This window comes from Simochromis diagramma, unplaced genomic scaffold, assembly GCF_900408965.1.
Source record: "Simochromis diagramma unplaced genomic scaffold, fSimDia1.1 OVJJ01000656.1, whole genome shotgun sequence".
Classification (NCBI taxonomy): domain Eukaryota; kingdom Metazoa; phylum Chordata; class Actinopteri; order Cichliformes; family Cichlidae; genus Simochromis; species Simochromis diagramma.
This window is the reverse complement of record NW_024387038.1, coordinates 2,661,683-2,689,343: the sequence shown is the minus strand read 5'-3', so window position 1 is coordinate 2,689,343 and position 27,661 is coordinate 2,661,683. Positions and strand designations below refer to the sequence as shown.

The 27,661-nt window shown below is 37.9% G+C and overlaps 2 protein-coding genes, 1 long non-coding RNA gene and 1 pseudogene across 3 annotated transcripts; 1 reads left to right on the top strand and 3 right to left on the bottom strand.

Annotated features, from left to right (window-relative positions):
* Positions 1 to 2,516: 2,516 nt before the first annotated feature.
* On the bottom strand, positions 2,517 to 6,362 carry LOC120740983 (probable E3 ubiquitin-protein ligase ARI8). The gene is made up of 6 exons (XM_040043575.1): positions 6,233 to 6,362; positions 5,874 to 5,988; positions 4,890 to 4,984; positions 4,660 to 4,760; positions 3,650 to 3,805; positions 2,517 to 3,562 (listed from the first exon to the last, which is right to left on the bottom strand). Exons 1-6 carry the CDS (start codon positions 6,237 to 6,239, stop codon positions 3,107 to 3,109), a joined length of 930 nt encoding a protein of 309 aa, XP_039899509.1. The 5' UTR covers positions 6,240 to 6,362; the 3' UTR covers positions 2,517 to 3,106.
* On the top strand, positions 5,467 to 7,742 carry LOC120740998. The gene is made up of 3 exons (XR_005697527.1): positions 5,467 to 5,652; positions 6,362 to 6,536; positions 7,122 to 7,742. It is a non-coding gene; the product is annotated as an uncharacterized LOC120740998 (long non-coding RNA).
* A 1,056-nt stretch (positions 7,743 to 8,798) lies between these two features.
* LOC120740988 lies at positions 8,799 to 18,025 on the bottom strand (annotated as a pseudogene).
* Positions 18,026 to 25,894: 7,869 nt separating this feature from the next.
* On the bottom strand, positions 25,895 to 27,203 carry LOC120740993. Its single transcript, XM_040043585.1, has 3 exons — positions 27,084 to 27,203; positions 26,465 to 26,620; positions 25,895 to 26,359 (listed from the first exon to the last, which is right to left on the bottom strand). Exons 1-3 carry the CDS (start codon positions 27,147 to 27,149, stop codon positions 25,904 to 25,906), a joined length of 678 nt encoding a protein of 225 aa, XP_039899519.1. The 5' UTR covers positions 27,150 to 27,203; the 3' UTR covers positions 25,895 to 25,903.
* Between the last annotated feature and the right edge of the window lie 458 nt (positions 27,204 to 27,661).

Genomic DNA, 27,661 nt, shown 5'->3' with positions numbered 1-27,661 from the left:
GTGACTGATCCACTTACGATGTGGACATTATCACAGCGAGACTCGAGTAGCGGTTGTTGAAATGACGTGAACAGCGGTGAACTGAGAAGACTTGTGTGGGCTGGAGTATATTTACTAAAGCAGTGGAGTACCATATCTTCAAATGCCTAGAAATAAGATTATTATAGGCTACGAAACGCAGCGACAGATACAACATTAAAGGATGTGCAGACGTGATATATGGATAAATAAAATCCTGTAACCGACACTAAACCCGCTGTTACAAAGCGAATGTCTGATCGATTGGCAGAAAAACTGCTGACAACACAGTGAAGGTGAATAATCACGTGATTTCTTCTAAATCAAAGACGAGAAACGCCAGACTCCCCTGACACACCGACACTCCATTACTCATCTGATAGCTTCACTACTATCGGCAGAACTGCGCAACTGCAACATCTGCGCAATTACCGTTTTATAATTCTGAAACGATATTATGATTATGATAGAAAAAGCTGATTTACAGACTGTTTTTTAATAAAATGGTTTAACACGAACAAGATAAAAAACAGTTTACTTGTGTAACTCATATCCACACATGACCCGCAGACTCATTTAAAGACTAACGCTAAGCTCTTGGTTTAGGTTTGCTTTGTAAATCATAAGGAGACCGTATGCAGTGTTTTAGATTAAAGTCGCTGTGATTCACAGGAGATAATATTGAATTAACCTGTGCAGTGATTCCAAAGAGTCGGTCAACTCGATATGAGTCCAATTCAAATATAACAACAACTTTCACTCTTATATTTCTGTTACTCCCTAACACTGTAATCGATTAGTTGTAGGCCGATTTAGTTGGATTAAGTGTCAATAACATCCACATTATTTTATTCTCATAAATAAACAAATAAATAAATGGCATGGTTACATTATTGTTTCCTTCTTAAAGCGAAACAAACCATTTCAGACGCATGTTTCCGGGTCCGCTGTATAAAAATTTAGCGTAACTGCGCATAACATTCAGACGGAGACAGTGAAAGGAACTCTCAGCTTCCCCCACACGATGTGTCGATATGATGTCGCTGTTGTCTCGCCTTCAGGCGGGATGAAAACAGTCCGCCTGTACTCCAAACAGCTGCCCGTGCAGCAACCGACGGTGGGCCAGCTGAGGAAGGAAGCCCTCAAAGCGTTTCCCACAGGTAGGCGAACCTCAAATAAGATTAAAAAAAATAAAAAATAAACACTGTAGCAATCTGTTACACAACAAAACAATACATTTAAATCATGCTGCCTATTTTTTAATATTCAAATATCTTAAAATATGATTTGTATGTTTAAAATTATTTTTAGAATTACGATCAGTTCAGTTGTCAGTTGTTGAAACATTATAAACGTGAAACTGACGAAGCTGGTCCATAACCTGGAGACTGTCCGGAAGCACAGACAGTGAAAGTGTTACTAACTGAACTGCTGTTCTCTGCGATGCGGCTTTAACAGAGGCATTTAAATAAGTCCAGTATTTTAATGCCCGCGTTAAAACCTTTAATGCGGAGACATGTAGCCTGTTTATTTATTCTAAGGCTTGCGGAGTAACTTTCTGTTTTCCTTGTGTTCCATGTGTAGAGAAATATTTGGGTGAAATCCGTCTGGTCGTTGAAGGAAACCCACTGGACGACGACTCTGCGTCGCTGTCAGACTGTAAAATCAAGCCCAACTCTGTTGTGCAGATGGTGACCAAGGTTCACGGAGGCTGACTGAGCTCCATCGTCGAGCTCCAACCGTTTAACACAGACCAAGGACAAAAATGCTTTTGTACGCTGTTAAACCTGTGCAGTTATTTCGAGCTGTTTCTCAGGGTGTAAACAATTCATTAGCTACTTTTTTCTTTTTTCTCTTTTTCTTTTATTTTTGTTGATAAATTGTGTGGGACACCAATAACAAATGTAAGGGTGCACACACCGGGAAAATTAAATGCTCCACCTCATGGGCTTCTGTGCTCAGAGCCAAAGATTATAAATAATAAATAATCATGTGGCAATATTATTAGCCATATGATAACCACCAAGAAATGAGAAAATGTAAAGGCACACAGAACAACCTCAAGAAAGTAAATCATGTACTGATTTTTATCATTTGTGCTTTTGTGATGTAAATAAAAACAAACATATACCACTGTACTTGTCATGGACTGGATTGCACTTTTAGATTAGTTAGTTGCAAGTTACGCAAGAAGTAAAATTCTGATTTGCTTTGTAACCTATTACTTCAGACTGTCAGAGAGTCAGAGTCAGACTGTCATGTATATTATGTAAAATGATACATAAAAGCCTGATACTCATGATAAAGGCCCGTCAGGTACAGTGATTTGTATTTGAGACATTTAAGGACTTTTTGCCCAATTTCCACCAACTGGAAATTATATGTAAGTGAATAAAAATGTTTAAAAATCATTTAATCTCCATAAAATAATTCAAAATATACTGGAATCAAACTGAAACAAACTGAAACTGTAAATTATTTTTTTTTTAAACCCAAAGAGATTATTTCTTTAATTAAAACAAAAACTGGTATCACCTACCCAGCACAACATGATAAATGACAACATTTTGACAATTTATTTAAATGAGCTGCATGTTTTACATCTTAACTTTTGTTTTAACCCTAACAAGGTTTTTCAAAAAGAAAGAATGTGTGTTTAACTTCACATTTAAAATGTATTTTTGAGATTTTACAAATCAGGCATAATACAATTGTAAAGTTCACATCTGGTAGGAAAATTTCTCATCAACAAACTACAACATTTCTTTAGCATTATATTACATGATATATTATTACAGATAAATGCCAACCGCAGGTTTCTATGAAACATGTTTATTTCCTGACTGGTTGACAAGTGGATACTGGAAGTAGCTTAACCATGCAGACCTAGTATAAGTTCAGTGACCTGGCAATCTCCAGTCAGAGTGAAATTCTGGGAATTGTTGACTGGTTTCTGGCAGTTGCTAGGTGAATGTGGGAGCAAAAAGTTATTTTTTTAATATAATTATGATATAGTTTAAAGTGCATCAACTCCAAGGCACTTTCACACCAAAACAAAGTGAAGTTTGATGGCCTTGTGTTGTTACTATTATTTCTTCTGCCATACAGGTATCGATGTCTGTCTGGGAGCTACACCACTAGAGCAAGGTGCAGAAATGCCACTTGTTGTGGTACATTCAGTGAAGATCTTCAGGCACACAAAGCAGAACTTCACCTTGCAACGAGGACAAACAAGAGATTTACAATGCCTCTTGCTGTGCTCCAACAGTAACCCACAGGTGGGACAGGCACGGACAGAGGGACACCCGTCGACACCCTTCACTGAATCAAAGATGATATCTGGGCATTCTTTTAGCGTCTTTAGTGACTGGTTGCAGCAGCCACGATTTCCACACCGGTCTTTCCGAGGCCGTGCACCTTTCCACTCCTTCAAACACTGCCAGCAGAATTCAAAGGTCTGTCCTTTTACTGCTGTGCACACTTTACAGAGGACATTCAAATCTGATCCATTCTTTCTCGTCACAGCGGATCCGCATCCAGGACACTAAATGGAGACAAGAGAATGACATTTAACAATAATAACAAATTTCAAATTTTAACAGTAAATATAATATGTTAATGAGACACTTACAAATCGAGTGATAAGCATCTGCCTGGCAGCGTTGAATTCCAGGGTTTTTCTGAAGTACTCAGTTTCTTGAGGGTCCAGCAGAGCCATTTTACAAACCTCTGCCAAAGTCCACTCAGCACTGCAACCAAACGCACCACACACAAACCTGCTTTCACCCTTTATTGAAATAATGAGACGTAAAAGGATTATTAGACTCACATGTTGGAAACAAAACACAAAACAATTTGATGAGCTGGATTTTTGTTGTTTCAGTTAAACTTACATTAATCAATAAATACCATATTGTGGGTAAGACTTGCTCTGTAATTCATTAACTTATTAGCTAATAAAAGAAATTATATTTATCATTAGCAAAATTTTTCTTGTAGCTAATATCTGCATTGCTAGATATGCAATGGTTTGATAAAACACTGAAAAGGTCACAGCTGGACAAGGTGTAAGTCATTGCACTGAAATCTAAAGTATATGATAAAAATAACAGGTTTCAGGTTAATATTTTTGATACAGGCTTTTACAGCATTCATTAGGTGCTCATCTAGTTTTTGGTACTTTTGTTTCCAAAGACTTGTGAGATGCAAAAGAATAAGGGAACAAAAGTGGCTGTAAGGTTGTTTAGAAGAGCACGGTTTATCAGTCTCTTCGATGTGTGATTTCTTGAAGTGCTTCACAGGTGCTGGTTGAACACGAGGTGATTATAGGCCCTAAAATGTTGTGTACACACTGTTGAGTGATGTGTCTGCAGACCAAGTAAAGAGCGCTTGCTGTGTATTATGTTTAAAACAAGATGTGATAATAGATCAGGTATTATTTTCATCACTTACACACGTGTGTGCTCGTATGTTGTGGTAGGATTAAAAATATTATCAAGGTTAATTTAATATCTAATTTATCCCAAAATCAGAAACCTGGTACCACGCTCGATGCCTTCTGCTTTTATTTATTTAGGTACACTGTTATTTATGCTGACTTTATTTTATCTATTTTAACAAAGTCAACCTTTCGTGGCCTACCTGATCCAACAACCTGCGACACCAGTTGGTGAGAGAGGTCGGGGTCACAGCGTGACCACAGGACATCTGAGCTCTGAGAGATTTGAAGCCTTCATACAAAACTGAGAACAATCACACACAAATTCAAGAATAAATGTTTTGTGACATTGGTTTATGTGAGTTGGTTAAAATGATTTTCACCGTTATTATTGTAATTATTCTCATTATTGCTGCACCCAAGTAATACTTACAGTCCAAATCATCCTCTCTATCGACAAATTTAAATGTCAGGTCGAGAGGGTTGTAACACTTCTCCTGTTTTGTTAAAGTATTTGAGGCCATCAGTCTGCGAAACAGTAACAGAGCACAGTGTCACTTCAAAGAGACACCCCCCCCCCCCTCCGAGTTTGAGCTGTGTGTGTGTGTGTGTGTGTGTGTGTGTGTGTGTGTGTGTGTGTGTGTGTGTGTGTGTGTGTGTGTGTGTGTGTATTTCGATTTCGGAATGGGAATGGGCCAAAAAAACTACAAAAAAAGGCATTGAGATATTGAAGCAGGTTTTAATCAGATTGGTTGTTGCTGGGTTATTTCTCAATTACATTGAAATGCCGCATATCATAATTTAAAGCCACACTTCGGCTTTTAGTAAGATCCTTGAATCTTAATGACGTCTCTCCAGCTCTTTAATTTCTCCCTCCTCAACAGCACCCCTGCAGATAACATCTCTGTTCTTTTGACATATCCTTGTACATCTATTTTTAGTTCTTTTTTATTTTTCGGTTTCAGTTTCTCAGCTCCATCTTTTCAGAACTTTTTTCCACACTAAACTCGAGCGCCGGAGCGCGCAGGGAAGGTAGGGGAGGTCCCGGTTGCGTAAAGATATTTTATTGGACGACACAGTGTCGATAATGAAAATGAACGAATAGGCTGCTCACTCTTCGGGGGCCCTTGAACTGATCCACCGCCCTGCCTGTGAAATTCCCTGTGTGCCAAATTACCACTCCAGCCCTGGTAACAGTAAGTTCTGAACTTTCAGTACTATGTTTTTAATCACAGGCTTTATGTTTAAGGATCACTGTGACGTCAGACCGTCAGACTCTAAATGATGGAAGTAAAAGGCGAACTCTCCGGTCCGCACTTTCTAACCATGACAAAAAGTCGTTACCAGTGAAATCAGAGTATTGAACATGTAACCAAAAGTAACACGCGCATGAGTGAGTGAATACGCTGAGTGTTACCTGTGCGGGAGACCGGCCAGGTAGGTGAATAAGGCCATCGTCGATCCTGCTGCGGGACACGCACGGTGCAGTCGAAAGACGTGTGGCGCCGCGATGAGCCTAGTAACAGCTGACTCTGAGTGACGTCAACACAAACGTGTGGCCGGATTTGTTTATTATATACAGTTTAATGTGCAAGCTATTAGTAAAACATTAAAAGGTGAACAGACAGCAGGCCTATGAATAAACAACAATGACGACAAACTATCAAACCAACAAAGTGAACCTAACATCACGTTAAAATTAATCATAAAGAAAGAAAGTGATTTCTTTTAACTCTAAGAAAATGATAGCGAAACTAAATTAGATATAGAACTTACCTAACATTGGATTCCTAAAGGATCTTTTCGTATGTTTGTCTGATAAAGCGTTTGTTATGAGGTGAACAACTATTTAGAGACAGCCCATCTCAGTGACTAATACGCTCTGAACTCACCTGACTTTAACAGAAACCGTAGGAGCTCTTCAGACTCACACACCAGACAAACACAATGTGCAGGTACAGCTTGTCCGTCCGCTCACCTGCAGGTGAGTTGGGGGTTATCAAATTAAACCACTCCAAAAAGCAGCAGAAGACCGTGAAAGACTTGAAGATGAAAGCAGCGCAACTGTTTCCAAAGAAAGGTAAGCCCAAAAACTCAAAACAGATCAAAAGAGAAACTATAAAGAGAAGAAATGGTTGACCAGTAGTGAAGCTATGTGTCGAGCGATCGTGTTGCAATCTAATGAAAATCAAGTGACACAAATGACACAGACTCATTCAAATGTCCTCATTTATTTCAAGAATCTTGTATCTTTTTTAAACTGTATCAAGTGTTTATTGTCAAAACTCTTTCGGTTCAGTTTGGTGTTCATTATGTTCCGTGTCAGTTTCAGTTTGTTTTATTGTTATGTGAGGTTTTTGTGTCGTGCAAAAACCACGAAGCACAATAATACGACACAACTTCAAACACACATTCAACTGGATATCTCAGTGTTATTGTGTTTTCGTCGCACAAACTGTGAGAGCACACTTTGGTTTATAAAGCGGGTGAAATAAATGTTTTTCACACTAAGTTTAGTTTTAGTTGAGCAATGGCCAAAGTCATGTGCTGTCTGAGTGCAACTTAAAAATAACAATCTTCAGTGGTGTTCAGAGACATGGTATAATTATTTGTGACATGTTTAAATATTTAGTAAGGTTCCTCTCTCTCCTGTGTGTGTGTGTAGGATATCTTGTGGCTGAATTCCGGCTGATTGTCTCAGGAAAGCCGCTGGACGATGACTCTGCATCTCTGTCAGAGTATGGGGTCAAACCCTCGTCCGTGGTGCAGATGGTGGCAAAGGTCCACGGAGGCTGACAGATATCATCATCGATGAACTTAACTCCATCCAAAAAATTCACCTCAGGACTGGAATGTGATAAACCAAAGGACGCAATGCGTCATCTTTGCTAGCTGGGACTGTGTCATCTTTGATCTTTGGTTCTCTTCTACACTTTTGTGTCTTCCTTTAGATTTTAAGACTTTTATCATACCTATATAGACTTCAGCACTAATTTATTATCACAAGTTGTAAATGATGCACAAATAGGGCATAATAACATTTCTTTTTTTTATTTCTCTTTTTTTGTTTCGTTGATAGCCTGTGTAACTTACTATTAGTTGGAATACCAAAAGCTGACAACAAATGTACGGTTACGCAGCAGCCCCATGAATATCAATGTTCCTAAAAAAAAAGTGATACTGAGATCATTGGTTAATATTTAGTTATCTTGACTTTCCAGCTGATTCTCATAAATGCTCTGCTTTCATCTTGTTTAAAAATAAATGCAATGATTATTGAATTTAACCCCTTGTGCTCATTTGTAGCTCTGTATATTTATTCTTGGGTTCTTGTTGAGTAGCCTTGCTTTACATATCCAAACAGACCTTGTGTGAAAAAGTAATTCCCCATAAACCCGAAAACCGGATTGCATCAGAAACTGCAATCAAGTGTTTATGATAACTGACAATGAGTCTTTTACATCACTGTGGAGGAATTTTGGCTACATTGCAGGGTTTACAAGCATTAGCATCCTGTTTAGGGTCATGCATCTTAGAGCAACTCAATCTGATTTAAGTCCAGGCTTTGACTCGGACATTCCAAAACCTTAATTTGGGTTTTTTTTATCTACTCAGAGGTGGACCTGCTGCTGTCAGTTCATTGTCCTGATGCATAACACAAGTGAGCTTCATGGGATGGGATGAACTGATGGTTGGACATTCTCATTTAGGATTTTCTCGTAGAGAGCAGAATTCATGGATTCATCAGTTACAGCAAGGTCATCCTGAAGCACCAAAGCAGTCCAGACCATTACACTGCTACCACCACGTTTAACTGTTGGCATGATGTTCTTTTTATGAAATGCAGTGTTACCATTTTGCAGGCAGAAAAATAACAAATGTATTCTATGGTAACATTTATATAAATCTTTTGTTGTGTATTAGGCAGTAGCTGTTGATTACCTGCCAAAATCCTATCTCAATAGTTCACTTACTATGCAGGCTGCATGGTATTCAAAATGATTTGTCTCTAACTGGGCGCACCTGTGAGTGCTCTAATTAACACGCCTCGTGTACAGAGTGAACAGTGCCATCTGGTGGCTGAAGGTGAAAATACAAAAACACATTTTTTCTACTTTGATTTAGCATAACAAGGTTTCAAGAAACTAAACATTGATTTCTTTAAACATTTTACAAAAAAAACTAAGCAGTCAAAACAAGAAAGAAAAGTCTGACCTGAGTAGTATAAGTGCTAAATATCCTGAAGCTAATGCTAAAGAAGCAGCAGACAATGACAGGTTAACATAAAATAATACAATGTTGAGGAATCTATGATTAACCTTGCTTCAAATTATTGACTGAATAACATTTTTTCAGTTTTATTGTTGTTACGATTCAGACATAATGCAGCCGTAAAGATCACATGTGGTAGCAAATTTCTCATCAAGAAAAATCAACACTGATTATATCTGATAACTGTTCCAACAGAACAGAGAATTATCAAAAAAAAAAAAAGAAAAGGTAATTTAAAAGAAACAACATGGTATATTACCTCACACACTTGAGCTTTGTGTCTTTTTCATTATTTTTTCTGCCATACAGGTATCGATGTCTGTCTGGGAGCTACACGACTGAAGCATGCTCCAAAGTAGTCACTGGTTTTAATACATTTAGTATGTGCCTTCAGGCACACAAAACAGAACTTCACCTTACATTGAGGACAAACAACAAATTTACAGCACCTCTTGCTGTGCTCTACCAGGAACCCACAGGTGGGACAGGCACGGACAGAGGGACACCCGCGGACTTCCTCAACTGAATCAAAGGTGATATCTGGGCATACTTTTAGTGTTTTTAGTGATTCGTTACAGCAGCCATCATTTTCACAGCGGTCTGTCCGAGGCCGTGGACCCTTCCACTCCCTCAAACACTGCCAGCAGAATTCAAACAGTCTGTCCTTTTACTGCTGTGCACACTTTACAGAGGACATTCAAGTCTGATCCATTTTCTCTCACCACAGTGGATCTGCATACAGGACACTACATGGAGACAAGAGAGTGGCAACATTTAATACATAACAAAATTTTTATAATCAATATAATATGTTAATTAGATACTTACAAATCTGGTAACAAGTGTCTGCCTGGCGACGTTGAATGTCAATGTTCTTCGGAAATACTTAGTTTCTTGAGGGTCCAGAAGAGCCATTTTACAAACCTCGGCAAAAGTCCACTCAGCACTACAACCAGACCCACCACACACAAACCTGCTTTCACCCTTTTTTGAAATAGTAAACGAGAAATTATTTATTAGACTCATTTTGTAAACAAACCACCAAAGACTATGATGAATTGGAATTAAAGCATTTTTACCAGTTAAACTAAAATTATTATAACTATAAACTCTATATTACAGTGGTATTTGCTAACTTTGTACATCTCAGAACTGCGTTGCTAAATATTCTGTTGTTTTATTGAAACACTTTAGTGATTTTTGTGCCGGGGTGAAACTAAAATCTATCATTGTGCCATTATGTCCATGTTGTAGCACATAGAAATGTTGAGTTAATATTTGCAGATCTGTGTAACTATGTCTTCGCTTTAACTTTTGTTGAAAATGTGATTTATGTAATACTGAGAAGATCATTTCAAGTTTGTGGAATATGTTTTTTACACTGGTAAACTAATGTGATTAAATCATAAGCATATCTTAATTAAAGTATAATATAAGTGCAGGTTTAATTGTGGTGCTGTTAGAGATGCTGCTGACATGCAAGTCATTGCGTCTATATCAAGCTTTTAGCCTAATGGTAAGGAGAAATATGTGTGTCTTTCTTTAACATTCAGCTGCTTAGAGATTATTTGAGATCAACAATGACTCATAAGCTAGAACCAAATTAAGGGCTCTAAAACCTGCACAGGAAAAATATCCCATATTTCGCCTGTGATCACACACTTTGGTTTTCCAATGCAGAAGAATGGCCAACAAAAGTAAAGACCACTGAGGGGAAAAAGTATGAAGATGCAAGCTGGTGATGATCCAGTGCAGCTGAGAACATGAAGAAAAACCCTGTTCAACTTCTCCACAGAAACAAGGTGAGTTTCATGTTATGATTTGTTTTAGTTTTTGAAGGTACATATGTTACTTCAATAATAAACTGCTCATATTACAACTGAATGCTGTTATGTGTACAATGACCAAAACTAAAACTATGTTATTTCTTGCTGGATTTCAATAGCAGAGTATACAAATCCATTAAATTTTCATTTGTTTTCAAGTCATTTTCCGCCTCAACTTGCTCAGTATTAAACTTTGTAAAGTGTTAAACCAAGTCTCTGTACTTCTTCCAAGCACTGTGTTCTTCAATATGTGCCTTTCTCTTTTTTGTATATATTCCTCTAGTATTCTAGTTTGTATGTAATTCTCCTGTTTGTTATTTATTTCTGCTGTCTTGTTATTATATTTTATACCTGCACATCTCACTATTCATCATTGATTGAAGACAATAAGAACAACCGTAGGTTTTCTCTTTAGCATCATAGCCAGGCTGACAAAAATGGTTGGTTTAACAGAGCTCTGTTAAACCAACCATTCCTTTAACGTGAACTATCAGTGAATTCATGAATTTCTTCTCAAATTAGACAAAAAAAATACTCATAATCATCTCACAGATGTTACATTATGTAAAGTTACTTTCAGTACCACTGATATTTATCTAGTCTTTTTCCTCAACTGATCTTTCTGAGTAAAGTTCTGTATTTATTTCCTCTAAACCATCAACGTGTCTTTTAGACCCCATTCCTACAAAACTGCTCAAAGAAGTCCTGCCATTAATTAATGCTCCATTCTTAAATATGATCAACCCATCTCTAATAATCAGCTATGTAGCTGGCAGTAGTTAAACCATTACTTAAAAAGCCATCTCTTGGCCCAGCTGTCTTAGCTAGAAAATCCTTGAAAGAGTAGTTGTCAAACAGCTAACAGATCATCTGCAGAGGTTTATTTGAAGAGTTTCAGTCAGGTTTCAGAGCTCATCACAGCACAGAAACAGCTTTAGTGAAGGTTACAAATGATCTTCTTATGGCCTCTGACAGTGGACTCATCTCTGTGCTTGTCCTGCTAGACCTCAGTGCAGCGTTCAATACTGTTGACCATAATATCCTATTAGAGCGATTAGAACATGCTGTAAGTATTACAGGTACTGCAGTACTTGTACAAGAGATGACACACAACTTGATCTTTCCATGAGGCCAGATAACACAAACCAATTTGTTAAACTGCAGGAATATCTTAAAGACATAAAGAACTGGATGACCTCTAATTTTCAGTTGCTAAATTCAGGTGAGAATTAGAATGTTGTACTCAGATTCTTACTCTGGATGGCATTACCTTGGCATCTACTACCACTGGAGTAATTTTTGACCAGGATATGTCATTCAATGGACATATTAAACAGAAATGTAGGACTCCTTTCTTCAATTTGCGCAATAAAATTAGAAATATCCTGTCTCAGAGTGACGCTGAAAAAATACTTCATTTATTACTTCCAGGCTGGACTACTGCAATTCATTATTATCAGGATGTCCTAAAACTCCCTGAAAAGCCTTCAGTTAATCCAAAATGCTGCAGAGAGAGCATATTTCTCCTGTTTTGACTTCCCTTCATTGGCTTCCTGTTAAATCCAGAACTGAATTCAAAAGCCTGCTTGTCGCATACAATTACTTGAATAATCAGGTCCCATCTTATCTTAATGACCTTGTAGTACCATATCACCCTATTAGAGCACTTCGCTCTCGCACTGCAGGCCTACTTGTTGTTCCTAGAGTATTTAAAAGTAGAATGGGAGGCAGAGCCTTCAGTTTTCAGGCCCCTCTTCTGTGGAACCAGCTTCCAGTTTGGATTCGGGAGACAGACACTATCTCTACTTTTAAGATTAGGCTTAAAACTTTCCTTTTTGCTAAAGCAGATAGGGCTGGACCAGGTGACCCTGAATCCTCCCTTAGTTGTGCTGTTGGCTGCTGGGACATTCCCATGATGCATTGAGTATTTCTTCTTCATTCACCTTTCTCAGTAATGATGTGTTAATAGACCTCTCTGCATTCAATCATTACTTATTATTAATCTCTGGCTCTCTTCCACAGCATGTTTTCTGTCCTCTCTTCCTCCCCTCATGGCAGATGGCCGCCCCTCCCTGAACCTGGTTCCCACTGTCACCAAAGTACTTGCTCATAGGCGGTCATGTGATTGTTGGGTTTTTCTCTGTATTGTGTTATTGTAGGGTCTACCTTACAATATAAATTGCCAAACTATAAAGGATATAAAGTAAAAATAAAGTAAAAATATAAAGGAACAAAACAGTTGAGAGCATCTTGAGCACAGCAGAAAAAACGTGTGTGCTAAGGATGATTTTGAACTATTAACTTTAAGTGTTGTTACTGTTGAGGAGATGTGGACACAGGAGTGTGGACACAGGAGTGTGGACACCGATCCTTATTCACTTAGCTGCTGTTTACAGTTTAAACAGATTAAGTCTTCATCAAGACAAGCACTACTAATTGTACTTTGCTCCTCATTGTTTTTAGAAAGCAAGAGCAGGCAAAACAAATACAGTAAATGCAGTTTTATCTGTAAGTTTGTCCCAACCCAGCACTTTAAATAACGTTCTGTCAGATGCTGCTGATGTGTCACAAATGCAGATGAAGAGTTCTTTGGTGTCAGAGCCTGGGTGTAGCACTGTAATACTGGACATAGACATATTCTCTGAGATCAAATATTTGATTCATTTAGAATATTAGAAACTTGTTTTTGCATTTTGACCACCTGTCTGTGAAACACCTATGTTATAACACTATGTCTTAATATATGTTTATTTTAATGTTTTAATCTGGGAATTTCATTTTTTTAATGTATTACAGAAAAGTCCTGTCAGCCCCGTGCTGAGAGAGCATCCATCCATCCTGTTCTAATGACCACAAATTTCAGGAGCACCTTCTGTAGATCTGTTTAGTTTTATTCAAATAGCCCCACTTAACAGTCAGCAACTTTTGTCTTAGGACATTCTACGGTAATCAAGGACAAATGTTCACTCAGATTCATTTATGAAGTGAAAGCAGTTTTGTAATCAACGCTGAGTTTTAAGCCATGACTGGCTACATATGTATACAATATCACGAGTAGACGGACATGGATGTAAACTGCAACTTAACTGTTTGGCTGACTGCAAGGCAGTAATTCTAGCTTCAAGGTAATTTGGTTTTGCCTGCCTCTAATGATGTTGATTTATTAACAGATCTTTTTAATAATTACTGTCTTTCTATTATCGATAATATTTGTCCTATTAAAACTAGACTTGCCCCTGTTACAAAACCCTCGCCCTGGATAAACGACAGCATTCGCTGTTTAAAGCGTGTCTGTCGTAAAGCTGAGCGTTTGTGGAGAAAGACTCGTTTACAGGTTCATCTCTTTCATTTAAAAGACCTGTTAGATTCTTTTAATGCTTCAATTCGTGATGCAAGGGTTGCTTATTTTTCAAACCTAGTCTCTAGGAGCAGAGGTAACCCTAAGGTTTTATTTGACACTATTAGGGATATTTTTACTCCGGCTGCTGCTGCTGTCCCTATTTCTTCGAATGAAGACTGTAAAAAATTTTCTTTCTTTCTTTGTTGAAAAGGTTAGCAATGTAAGGAGCAACATCTCTCCCTCCATGTACCATTTGCCTGTTCCGATTTTACTTAAGCCTGTCATATTTGAAAGATTTTCACCAGTGTCTTTACCTGAGTTGTTGAAGCTGGTCACTTCGATTAGATCATCCTCTTGCCCCCTTGATATTTTATCTGGGTCTTTGTTTAAAAATGTTTTTGAGTCTATTGGTCCTAGTGTTCTTAAAATTATTAATGCATCTCTACTCTCTGGTCAGGTCCCTGTTTACTGTAAAAGTGCTGTCATTCACCCAAAAAAAACCCAAACTTGATGCTTCTTTGCTTTCCAGTTACAGACCCATCTCAAAATTGCCTTTTATTGCCAAGATTTTAGAAAAGGTTGTGGCCAAGCAACTCACGGTTTTTCTAGATGAACACAACGTTCTTGATAAATTTCAATCTGGCTTTCGTAAGGCTCACTCTACCGAAACTGCACTTCTTAGAGTGTCTAATGATATTTTGATGAATTATGATGCTGGAGAGTGCACTGTTTTGATGTTGCTGGATCTGACCTCTGCTTTTGACACTGTTGATCATCTTATTGTGTTAGATAGATTAAACCACTGGGTGGGTGTATCGGGTACCGCATTTGAATGGTTTAAATCCTATTTGTCAAATCGATCTTTCTCTGTGGCTACCTCTAAGTTCAGATCCTCCGTCAGCTCTCTTGCCTATGGGGTGCCTTAGGGCTCTGTCTTGGGACCGTTATTGTTTTTGTTGTATTTACTCCCTCTTCTGCAACTTCTTAGCTCTCTCTCTGGTATTTCATATCGTTGTTATGCAGATGATATTCAGCTATATATCTCTTTTAGGCCACCTGATGTTTCTAAGCTCCAAATCTTGCATTCCTGCTTAGATACCGTTAGAGATTGGATGGCTGGTAATTACCTTCAACTAAATGCTGATAAAACGGAAGTCATTGTCTTTGCCCCTGGGAAATTTGTTCCCCTCGTGGTTAAAAATCTCCATGCCACTCCCCTGCTGATTCAACTGCATTGGCTCCCTGTCAAGTTCAGGGTCCATTTTAAGATCATAATCATGACTTATCAGTGGCTCCCAGACTCTGGAACTCGATCCCTTTGAGTTTGAGATCTGTGGACTCAGTCATGTCTTTTAAAAAACAGTTAAAAACGTATCTGTTTAAACTTGCTTTTGGTTGATTTTGTTTTGTTTGAGATTTTAATGTCTGTTTTCTGCCTCTGTAAAGCACTTTGTGATTTTATCTTGAAAGGTGCTATATAAATAAAATTTTACTTTACTCTACTTTTTACTTTACTCTGGGTATAATTAAATGTTTGTCAATGTTTGTCAGGTATCCTGTTGAATGCATGATTATGAAAACATTTTAATGAGGACAAACTGATTTCAAGAAAAATTAAAATGCTCACATTTTTGAGTTTGCGAGTGATTTTTTAAATTGCGATAGAAAATTTCTATTATTCTCATTTAAAGTATTTAAGTGCTTATGTATATGCTTAGTTGTGACACTGCACAGTGGAAGTTTCTAAAACTAGATGAACTTGTTTCCTGCCTTAGTAGTTGGAGAAGACAACTCCCTTTGCAGCTGCTGATAACACCAAGGGCACAAAACAGCTTACCCATTGTTTTGTTAGGTTGCATAGCTTCATGATGTGTGGTATGATCAGGTTGTGACTCCCTCCCTCTTCCTTGGAATGCATAAAGGAGTGGGAGCACCACTTGTGTTTCAGAACGCTCATGACTGTAGAACTGTGTTGTGTGATGTGTGTTAGCTCTCCTGCATGCAGTAATAAAATAGCTTGACCACAGCTGGCTTTGTTGCAGATTTTATTAACAGAAAATTCCACCATATCATGTATTAGCTGTTTAGTCATTTTATGACGAGATGGATGCTGTCATTATATTTTAGTATAGTTTTTGAGTTGAGGAGAATAAAAGAATATTTAACATTAAATGTACGTGTGTTGCTGTGTACTAAGCACGAATTAATTAAAAAAGCTAAAACAAGAAGAATGAATTTTTGACCAAATTGTGTGACAGAATTTTTCTTTTTACTGTTAACAGAAAATCCATCCGTGAATGTCTGAGTAAAAACAGAAAATGTCCAGGCAGAAAGTTTTCAGGACATTTAAAAAAAATTCCCAGGCATTCATTACCTGTTCATAGTTTTAAGTAGTTTTCCCCCAAAAAACTTGTGACATGCAAAAGAGTAAAGAGATTTCTCAAAAAAACTTTCATATTGCTGTGGACTTGACATCAAAGAGAGGGGACACAGAAACAAGACCTAAGAACTACTAGAGCTTAGAAATACAGAACCAAAAACTTAAAGACTAGTGATAAATCATGATGAAATCAAAGCACAATAAATAATACAAAAATCAAAATGCCTGGTCACCAACCCAGGATCTTGACAATGAGGCTCTCGGACGTGTAATTTTTTGCTGTGTATCGCAGTTGCTGATTCAACAAGTTATGTTATTGATATCAGTGTTAATTAATATATTAAAAAACGTGTGGAGCATGGGTGGAGGATTGAAAAGACCAAAAGATGTAGATCATAGTCCTGTTCTGCTTACTAAACTGTTCTTTGAAGACACGTTTGGAAAGCAGCTGATCAGAAACAGCAACTAAACCTTTCTTTATCTGCATCATCTCAGTTGATGCACAGTGTACACACTGATGAGTCATGCGTCTGCAGCATTTGCATTACATATTGAGAAACTCCCATTTATGAAACTTTCACTTAACTAAAGCAAGAGTTACATTACATAAATGCTACAAGCAACAACAACGCAGACAGAAATCAGAGCTGAACATTTCTGTCCCATTTTATTTGTTCCTTGAAAGCAGAGGTGGTTTCTATCGAGATAAGTTAAGTGCGCCACTCCCTCTGTTGGCTTCAGTTAGTGTCGCTCACCCAACAGTCTTTCTCGCTCTCTTTCTCACCTATATGACAATAATCATTCCAGTAAAATGGTATTTATTTAAGTGCGCTTTGGATCTCTTTATTTAAGTGAATTAATATGTTTTCTGCATTTATTCACATGCGTGATTATAAAATTGTGGGTGGCAGCATTAAAACTATTAACTTTTATAATTATAAGGCCCAAAGTATTCCCTTATTATCTTATTTATCCCTAAATTCACCACGTCTGATTCCTTCTGTTATTTATTTAGGTATTTAGGTATTTTTTATTTATGTTGCTTTTTTAATTGATTTATTTTAACACAGCCAACCTTTAGTGGCCTACCTGGTCCAACAACCTGCGACACCAGTTGGTGAGAGAGGTCGGAGTCACAGCGTGACCACAGGACATCTGAGCTCTGAGAGATTTGAAGTCTTCACACAAAACTGAGAACAATCACACACACACAGGAATAAACGCTAATGTCGACTTTTTTTACATTGCATAATGTGAATGTAAATACTTAAAATGATTTTATTTTATTATTTCTAAAATATAATTTTGACACCAGTTTGAAAAGTGCCCAAGTGTTACTTACAATCCAAATCATCCTCTCTATCAACAAACTTAAGTGTTGGGTCATTCGGATCATAACACTTCTCCTGTTTCGTTGTCATATTTGAGGCCATCAGTCTGCGAAATGATAAACAAACCAGAATGTGCACTTTAGTGGTGTGTGTGTGTGTGTGTGTGTGTGTGTGTGTGTGTGTGTGTGTGTCAGACGGAGAGAGTGAACACTCCAGTGTTTCCAACAATAACAAAAAGTGCGATCATAGGAGTCGTTACCAGTGAACTCACACCATTGCATATCCACCCAAGTGCAACATACATCACTGACTGAACGACGCTGTGTTACCTGTGCAGGAGACCCGTGAATGCGTCAATCTTTTCGCTCTGGATACAGCCTGAAGAGGTTGGGCGCAGTGGCGAACTGAGCAACTGCTAACTCAAAGGTCGGAGGAGTCAGCTTTTTTTTCTTGTAAGAAAGTGATAGTGAAAGTAAATTAAATTAGGAACTTCCCTGACGGTCCTGGAGCATGTTTTGGTTTGTTTGTCTTATAAAGCCTTTGTTGTGGGCTGCTAATACGCTCTCACCTCATCTGACCCTTCACAGAACCAGAAGTAGCTCTTCAGCCTCACACACGATTAAGACAAACAAAATGTGCAGATAGATAGATAGATAGTCATGGTTTTTCAACTGTAGGAAAGGTTTAGTTTTCATTGTCAAAACTCAATTTAGTTGAGTGTGGTCAGTGTGGCAGACCGTGGGAGTGTGGGGAAGGAGGACCCAAATGCAGGACTCTGCGATGCAAACAGTGCACTTTATTTACAGTAAAAGCCGTAAACACAATAAATCCCCGTTGCTCCCTTGACTCCCGTGTGTGTTCCCCTCCGACGTCCGTGCTCGTGCTCCCCGCTGTCGTGTTTCCGCACACCCTGTGCATGCTCCCTTTCTGGCCCACCCTTCCACCTGCAGGAAAACAACAGAAACAGCCGTCAAAACTGAACCCCGCGGGCATACACGAACTGCACTATCATACGCTGAGACAGACACACACTAACTTGGGATGACAATGTAATGATCCCGCACCAGTGGGAGCTCCAACACTCTCCTAAATAGCTCCCCCGACAAGCCCTGATCAGCAGCAGGTGTGTGGCAGGGGCTTCGGGTGTGGCCAGTCCCCTAGCAGGGCCACACCCACCAGGCCTGCGACTGTAAACAAGTGTTGGCAGACACACCCGCATCCCAGGGGCGGATCTAGAAGGGTGGCATGGGGTGGCAAGTGCCACCCTAAAATGATCCCTTGCCACCCCAAGTGCCACCCCAGTTTTGCATATAACAGTGTTGTTTATTAAAATAATATAGCATTAACAGTTTGAGCGTAGTTACAGTCAACGGTGAATATAAATGCTAAAACTGAATATATTGCATAGTGTCCCCCCCTCCACCATTAACAAATGGTTCAGCCCATAGCAGGACCAGCTTTTTTCTTGTTTTCAGTAACAAGCGATGTTTATGATTGTGCCAGAGCACATTTTGAACAACACCATGGGAATTTCGGATTTTACACAGGTGGTTGGATGTTACACTCTGGAAATAGAAGGAAGGTGAGTGTTATTAACCCTCTGTGGTCCACTGACACGCTGCACCTCCAAATCACATGACTGATGTAAGTTGACATAGCAGCAAGCTGCAGCCACGCTGACTCTCTATTTCAGCCCACATTGAAAGTTCAGACTTCAACGTTTTTACATTTTAATTACAGGCCAGTAAATCCAGAGTTATGATAATATATATAAGCCACACTTTTTACTAAATACTGTCGTCACGTTTGTGTGTGTGTGTGTATGTGTTTTAAGCGTTTTCTAAGGACAGCGCGAAAACAGTAAAGAAAGGGAAAAAAGCCACCTCTTTCCTATCGGTGGAAAAATGTACCATGTCGACCAATTTAAAAAAAAAAGTCAACACGTGGGATTTGGTTGTTTAGGAAGAGGGAAAAGTTTTGGGAGTGATGGTAACGGCAGCGAGACAGAGCAAGTGAGTGAGAGAGAGAGAGAGAGAGAGAGAGACAGAGGGAGAGTTTTTAGATATGGGAGATTTGTGACATTTAGTGTGGAGTGGATTCTTAGTGTATTGTGTTGTCTTGTGTAGCTGTTCTGTTGTGTAGTAGTTTTGTTTTGTGTGTCAGTGAGGGCACTAATGAATGTCACAAAGGCACATTTGCAATGTAAACACTGTCACTAAGTAGAAAACCAGCGAAGTGATACACCTCCTGTTGTCAGGCCTGCAGGTTTATCCCTGTGCTGTTCTCCTCTGTCTTTTTTTTTTTTTACTGGCACACATCATTTGTGGGGCATCTTAATGCGACACCTGATTGTTCTCTCACTTTGGTTTTAGTAATATTTTTAAATGGTTGTAGAAAATGAAAAAAAAAAAAACGGCAGGTGTATTGGCTGCATTTTTAGATAAATAGTTGTATATGTTTACAAAATGTACAATTATATTATATTTACATTTCAAGTTATAAAAATTTACTCAACATGTCTGTGGGTTTTTTTTACAGTAAAAAATACTACTAGGATTTTAAGTTCTTTGTGTGATTTCAGATCAGTAATAGTAATATTAATAGTAATAGTAGTACTAATGCAGTATGTCAGTGAAAAACAACTAAATTCAGATGAGCTGAAAAAAGAATGATACCAAACAAGGCAAGGGGGAAAAAATAGAATGAAACAATTTGAGGGTGAAATACAAACGTAAACTCAAAAGGAGTCAAAAATGGCCGGTTGTATTTCAGACCTCAGTGAGTGAATCTAACAAATCATGAAAAATTAGGTTTAAATTTTTGTTCATGACAGTGCAGATTTCTGACATTTTGTGTAATTTAAGCTGTAACAATGTGATTGTTTTCTAACAAAAAACAGTGTGAAACTTAAGTTAGACTTGCGTTTGTAAATGAACCGTCCCATGTTGTGTAGCTTTCTGGATTTTATACTTATTGGGCTACATATTTATTTATTATACAGGCTATGCAGTACATAACATCAAAACTCACATGTTTTATGTAACTAAAGTGTGTAATTATGTGGGCTACAGACAATAATTAAGTTATAGACTATATTTATATGAAAAAGGTGTATACTTACTGCATTTGAATCATTTTAACCATATGTAACCACCTGCATGTGTTTGAAAAAAAAAAAAAAAGGCTTTGATTTTGCCACCCCATTTGATTTCTTTGCCACCCTCATGCCACCCTAAGAAAATTTCTCTAGATCCACCCCTGCCGCATCCATACACACACACCCACACACACTCATATCTGCAAACAGGGGGAAGAAGGACAGCACTACCAAAAATACATATAATAACAGATAAGTCCATCACTGGTCAGGGACCCTGGGTCTGAGTGACCCAGGGTCCCTGACAGTTTTATTGTTATGTGTTGTATGTTTGGAATCAAGAAGCACAATAATACAACACAACGACTTCAAAACTTTCATCACACAAACTGTGAGTGCACACTTTTGTTTATAAAGTTGATGAAATAAATGTTTTTCACACTTATTGTAGTTTTAGTTGAGCAGTGGCCAAAGTCATGTGATTTCTGAGTGCAAAAATCTTCAGTGGAGTTGTAGGATATCTTCTGGCTGAAGTCCAGCTGATTTTCGCAGGGAAGCTGCTGGCCAATGACTCTGCATCTCTGTCGGAGTATAGGATCAAACCCTCATCTGTGGTGCAGATGGTGGCGAAGGTCCACGGAGGCTGACAGATATCATCATCAATGCACAGCAGGACTGAAATAACACACCAAAGGACGCAATGCATCATCTTTGCTAGCTGGGACTGAACTGTGTCATCTTTGGTCTTTGGTTCACTTCTACAATTTTAGGTCTTCCTTTACATTTTAAGACTTTTATCATATCTATTTAGACTTCAGCACTAATTAATTATAACAAGTTGTACATGAAGAATAAATGGAGTGTAAAGATATTTCTTTTTCTAGTTTCTCTCTTTGTTTCATTGCTAGCCTGTGTAACTTACTATTAGTTGAAATACCAAAAGATGACAACAAATGTACGGTTACACACGGCAGCCCCATGAATATCAATGTTCCTAAAAAAGTAATACTGAGATCTCTGGTTAATAGTTATCTTGACTTTCCAGCGTATTCCCATTAATAGTCAGTTTTCATCTTGTTTACAAATAACTCTCAGAAGAGGAGAGCCACTGAGGCACCGCATCACAGCCCTGCCCGTCTGGGAGTGACCCTTTCTACGAAGGAGGTGAGAGGTGGCCACGAGTAAAATAAGAAGGTGATTTTGATAATATAGGTAGATGACTTGATCATTGCTGCCAGTGACAAAAATGCACTAATTGTTTTGAAGAAAATGTTTGCAGAAAATTAAAACTGAACCATTTGGGTAACATTCACAATACATGGAAAAAATGCTTGAAAGGTTCTACATGCATGATTGCAAAGCTAGAGGGACACCTTGTGAGCAAAAACTGAACTACGCTGATGGTGCTGAAAAGATGAATGATGTCAAATGTACAGAGAGGGAGTGGGTAGTCTATTTTTATACATGCACAAGACCAGACTTAATTTTATAATAAGTAAACTATCACAGTATTTTAGTCAGCCGACTGAAGACCAATGGACCACGGTAAAACATGTACTGAGATATCTGAAAGGGGCACCTGAGAAAGAATTGGGTTACAGAAGATGTGATAATGAGCAACTGAGGTTATGGGCATGCAGTGATGCTGATTGGACAGCTGATGTAACAGACAGACATAGTACAGAAGATATTGATGGACAGAAATATGCTCAGCCTAAGGTTTATATATAATATAATATAATATAAAATAATATAATATAAAATAATATAATATAATATAATATAATATAATATAATATAATATAATGGAGCCTTTAAACAAGTTAGTCTACTTCGGTTTGATTTGTAGCATGTTTAACAATTTGGAAAAAACATAATGTCACACACGTGACACAGTTTGTCCTGAACACCACTGAAGACTGTTATTTTTAAGCTCCACTCAGACAACACATGACTTTGGCCACTGTTTAACTAAAACTAAACTGCAAAAAGAATTTAATTCAACTCTAATAAAAATAATAACTGGAATTTAGAAACATAACAAAAAACTCAACAAAATTGTGCAGTTACACACTGTGCAACTAATTAGAATAAAATAAGGGCTGTGTTTGTCACTGAGGTCATATTTGTTAACACAGCTTGAGCCAGCTTTAGCACAAAGGTTTACTGAAAAGTCTACTTGAATGTCTGTTTTAGGTGGTTGTGTTGTATTATTACCTGCGACAGACTGGCGACCTGTCCAGGGTGTACCCCGCCTCTCGCCTTATGACAGCTGGGATAGGCTCCAGCGCCCCCCGCGACCCTGAAAAGGATAAGCGGAAGCGAATGGATGGATGGATGTTGTATTTTTTTTTTTATCCTTCTGTCACTTAAACTTCTTAATAAAACAATTGAGACCAAAACTGAAAATAATGAAAACCAAACTAAATCTGAAAATAAAATCAACAATAAAATGTAAATACTTGATATAGTGTTGCTTTTTATCTAGGGTAAAAGAAGATCTCACTTCCAGGTTTTCACTCAGTTATTGCCTGAAGCAGTTCAAAAATAATTCATGTACATGGATATCCTTCTGGTTAGAAAACCACTGTCTGCCACAGTTTGCTGTGACCAACTTCCGAAAGAGAGATGACCTTAAGTTAGCGGTACATGAAGCAGAATGTGCTTCTGTCTGATTCATCAAAAACCACTGAGGAGTGCTGTAGTTTCGACTTTTGCCCCCCTTATTAGCACTCTTCTTTTCCTCCATTGGGTGCAGCTTCACCTAGGGATGGACACACATACACACACATACACTGGCCTAGTTTCATGTGCCTTAGGTAGCATCGATCTGTGAGAGGTATTGTTTCTTGACTTTGCTCTGGTTCATTCCTGCACTCGGCCGTCCACCAACTGTGCACAAACAACCCCTGATTATGCAAACCTATAACTTTTCTATGTATATTATTTTGAGTGCTCAGTGGTGAAATTAACTAGTCCTCACAATATTTTTTTCTACTTTATTTAATTGAAAAAAATTCTAAGATAAATAAGGACTTTTAAATGTAGATGTTTAATACACATCAGCAATAGTTTCCCTTTTTATTCTGTTTTGAGTGTTTAGATTGACAATTTTTTGAAAACAGCTGTGCTGATTGACCAGTTGAGCTCTAAATGCTGATGACTAATGACTGGTATATTTAACTGTGTGCAATCAATCAACAATCTTAATGGTTTAACTGATGTATTAACTATAACAGACAAAAAACTGATTTGAACATTTATGGAGGATAACATGAGTGGATGCAGAGGGGAAAACAGGATATAGTTAAAAATTGACAAAAAATAACAGAATAACAAAACAAAAAAGACAAGACAAAATTCAAGGAATGCAAAATAAAACATGAACACATGCACTGGTACTGACTGGTCAAACAAGCTGCTGATTCTCATAGTTTGAATTTACTGAATTTACTGGAGGTCTAAATAGAAATTATTTTGATTTATGATTCTTTTTTTCACACTAAGTACAATTAGAATGAAAAAAAGTTAGACTGAAGTTTGTATTCCTATCTAGTGATATTATTTTATTATTACATCCATATAAAACAAGGTTCAGTTAGCTTTGCACAAAAATAGTAACATCCTTACGTTTAACTTTCTTACTTTGAGCAGACTGTACTTTTTTACATTTACTTGAGTAAAGAAGTTGTATCAGTACTTGTACTGGAGTATTTTGTAACAGTACTTTTTGTACTTCTACTTACGTACAGAATGTCTGTACTTTTGCCTGAAGAAGACCTTTGCAAAAAAAACAATTTTATATGTACTTATAATAAATATAGATGAAAACCACTGCATGTTTTCAGTTGGTTATTACATGCGATTTTAAATAACCTGGGAATTAGAGTGAAATGTAAATGAAACAGAATTCAGAAAGTTTAAACTCAAATCATTATTCTAATTACAGTATAAAATAAACCTATCAAATCAGAAAACTGTTTATTTTGAAAATCATTCGCAACAAGTTTATACCCCTCAGCCATAAAAGGCTAATGGGCTGGCTCGGACACCCAAGTTTCTGAATATGATAACTTGTGAAGGAGGTGATGTAGGATTTTGGAATTGATAATGTAGGTGTATCTACGGCACTAAAAATCTTGCATGAGTTCAGGTATCAGTGACCTCCGACCTCAAGGTCATTCTCATGCTTTAGTCGTCCCATTGCTGCTCATCTACATGCAAAATTTGCAACCCCCCAACATGGTGTTCAGTCCCATTTAACCTAACTTAAGTTGGTGTTAAATGCATACATTTAACATTTAGCATACATTTGTGTTATTCTCACAAAGCAAAGAGTTGTTGTCTCTGCTTCTTGAGATCAAAACAATTCAAGTGGTTAAAATTGAAATGTTCACATATTTTAAGTATGTAAGTATCTGTATAGATCAGAATTTCAGATGCAAGACTCCCACTGAAATCTGTCCACACCGTACCATGAAGGCTGGATGGTGTTTAAAAACATTTGTCTAACTGGAAGCACCTTTCAAAGCTCTAATTCACAGACCTCATGTACAGAGTAAACAAAGTTCCACCTGGTGGCTAAAGGTGAACAGGTCCAGAGATAAGAGGCAGATAAACTTTGACTAATCTAATTTTACAATATTTAATGTATTTAAAGTGGGGTTTTTTCAATGTAGGGAATGAATTATTCAGTGTGTTTCAAAGTGTACCGTGTTTTCATTCTTTTTATCTTTTCTTAATATTCTTCTGTAATAATTTAGTAATTTTTTCTGTCAGTTATTGTGCTATTTATTTTGTTCATTCGTTTATTCTAATCTGTATTTTAGCTTTACGACCTGTAACTAAATGTTTAAAATTCAGACCAATTTAGAAGATAGAAGACCAATCATCATGTAGCTACTAAAAATAAAAACAAGAATAAAAATGGCTATCCGAGTAGTATAGGTGCTTAATATCATGAAGCTAATGCTAAAGATGCAGCAAATAATGACAGGTTAACATAAAAAAAATAACTCAATCTAAGAATGAGTAACCACAGAATCTATGATTAACTTGTTTTCAAATTTATGAATGAATGACATTTTTCAAGTTTATTGTCATTATGATTCAGAACTGAATAAAAAACACAGCATTGTATATCATTAGAGAAAAGGCATTCACACATTAAAAGTGAAACTTGAGACCTTTGTGTCTTTTAATTATTTTTTCTTCCATACAGGTATCGATGTCTGTCTGGGGGCTACACCACTGGAGCATGCTGCATAAGGGCCACTTGTTTTCATGCATTCAGTAAAGATCTTCAGGCACACAAAACAGAACTTCACCTTACATCGAGGACAAACAAGCGATTTACAATACTTCTTATTGTGCTCCACTAGGAAGCCACAGGTGAAACAGGCACGTACAGAGGGACACCCGTGGACTCCCTTCACTGAATCAAATGTGATATCTGGGCAGGTTTGTAGTACTTTTAGTGACTGGTTACAGCAGCCATAATTTCCACAGCGGTCCTTCCGAGGCCGTGCACCCTTCCACTCCCTCAAACACTGCCAGCAGAATTCAAACGGCCGTCCTTTTACTGCTGTGCACACTTTACAGAGGACATTCAAGTCTGATCCATTCTCTCTCATCAAAGTGGATCTGCATCCAGGACACTACATGGAGAGAAGAGAGTGACAGTATTTAATATGCAGTAAAATGTTTTATAAGAAATACATTTCTGTTTTCATGAAATTGTAGTATTTTAGTGAGATACTTACTGCTTTAGTAATAAGTGTCTGCCTGTTAGTGTTGACTGCCAAAGTCTTCTGAAAATGCTCAGTTTGTTCCGGGGTCAGCAGAGCCATTTTACAGACCTCTGAAAAACTCCACTCAGCACTACAACCAGACCCGCCACACACAAATCTGCTTTCACCCTTTGTTGAAATAATCACAGATAATTTATCAGACTCACTCCAAAGAAGTTGATGATACCAGCGAAAACCCCCAGCATCATATCCAGGAGAAGTCAAGGTAGGCTGTCATTTTCCCCAGGAGGCACATGAGAAACTGGGAGGGAGGATGGCCACAAAAACTAAAAGATTTGGCTCACTGTTCTGAACCATGCACTTAAACTTTTCTTTGAAGACACATTAGTGTAGAATAGCAACTGATCAGCAGATACATTAATAACTTGTGTTTTTGTTTCATTCAGAAGCTGAAGGCCTAAAGATTGAGGTGACTGGGTGCCTTTGGTGGTGGGATCTATTTCCATATGCTGTAGTTATTTATCCACTACTGGTTTGAGCTACACTTCAGTGTGAGTGTATGTAGAGGGGAGACATATTTCACATTTCCACATATTGTTTATTTTAACAAAGACAATCCTTAGTGGCCTACCTGGTCCAACAACCTGCGACACCAGTTGGTGAGAGAGGTCGGGGTCACTGCGTGACCACAGGACATCTGAGCTCTGAGAGATTTGAAGCCTTCACACAAAACTGAGAAGAATCACACAAGAAAAAGAAAATTGATTTATGCTAGAATAAATGTTGGTTGATGTGTTTGTTTGGGTTTTACTATTGCTACATTATATTTTGATATGGTTGACATCACTTGGTTGACCCTGAAAAGTGCCCACGTGATACTCACAGTCTAAATCATCCTCTTTATCGACAAATTTGAGCGTTGGGTCGTGAGGGTCGTAACACTTCTCCTGTTTTGTTGGCACGCTTGGGGGCATCACACAACAACAAACAGATCAAAATAAACAAACACTTCTGGTTTCACTTTAAAGAGCAAAATCCCAGCCTGTAAAAACAGCGCGTGTGCTCTCCTGTGCGCAGTTTCCAAACATAAAAAAGTCCAATCATAAGAATTGTTACGGGTGAAATTAGACCAGCGAATGGAACACAGAGGGGGAGAGAGAGACAGAGAGATAAAGTGAACCACGCTGAGTATTACCTGTGCAGCAGACC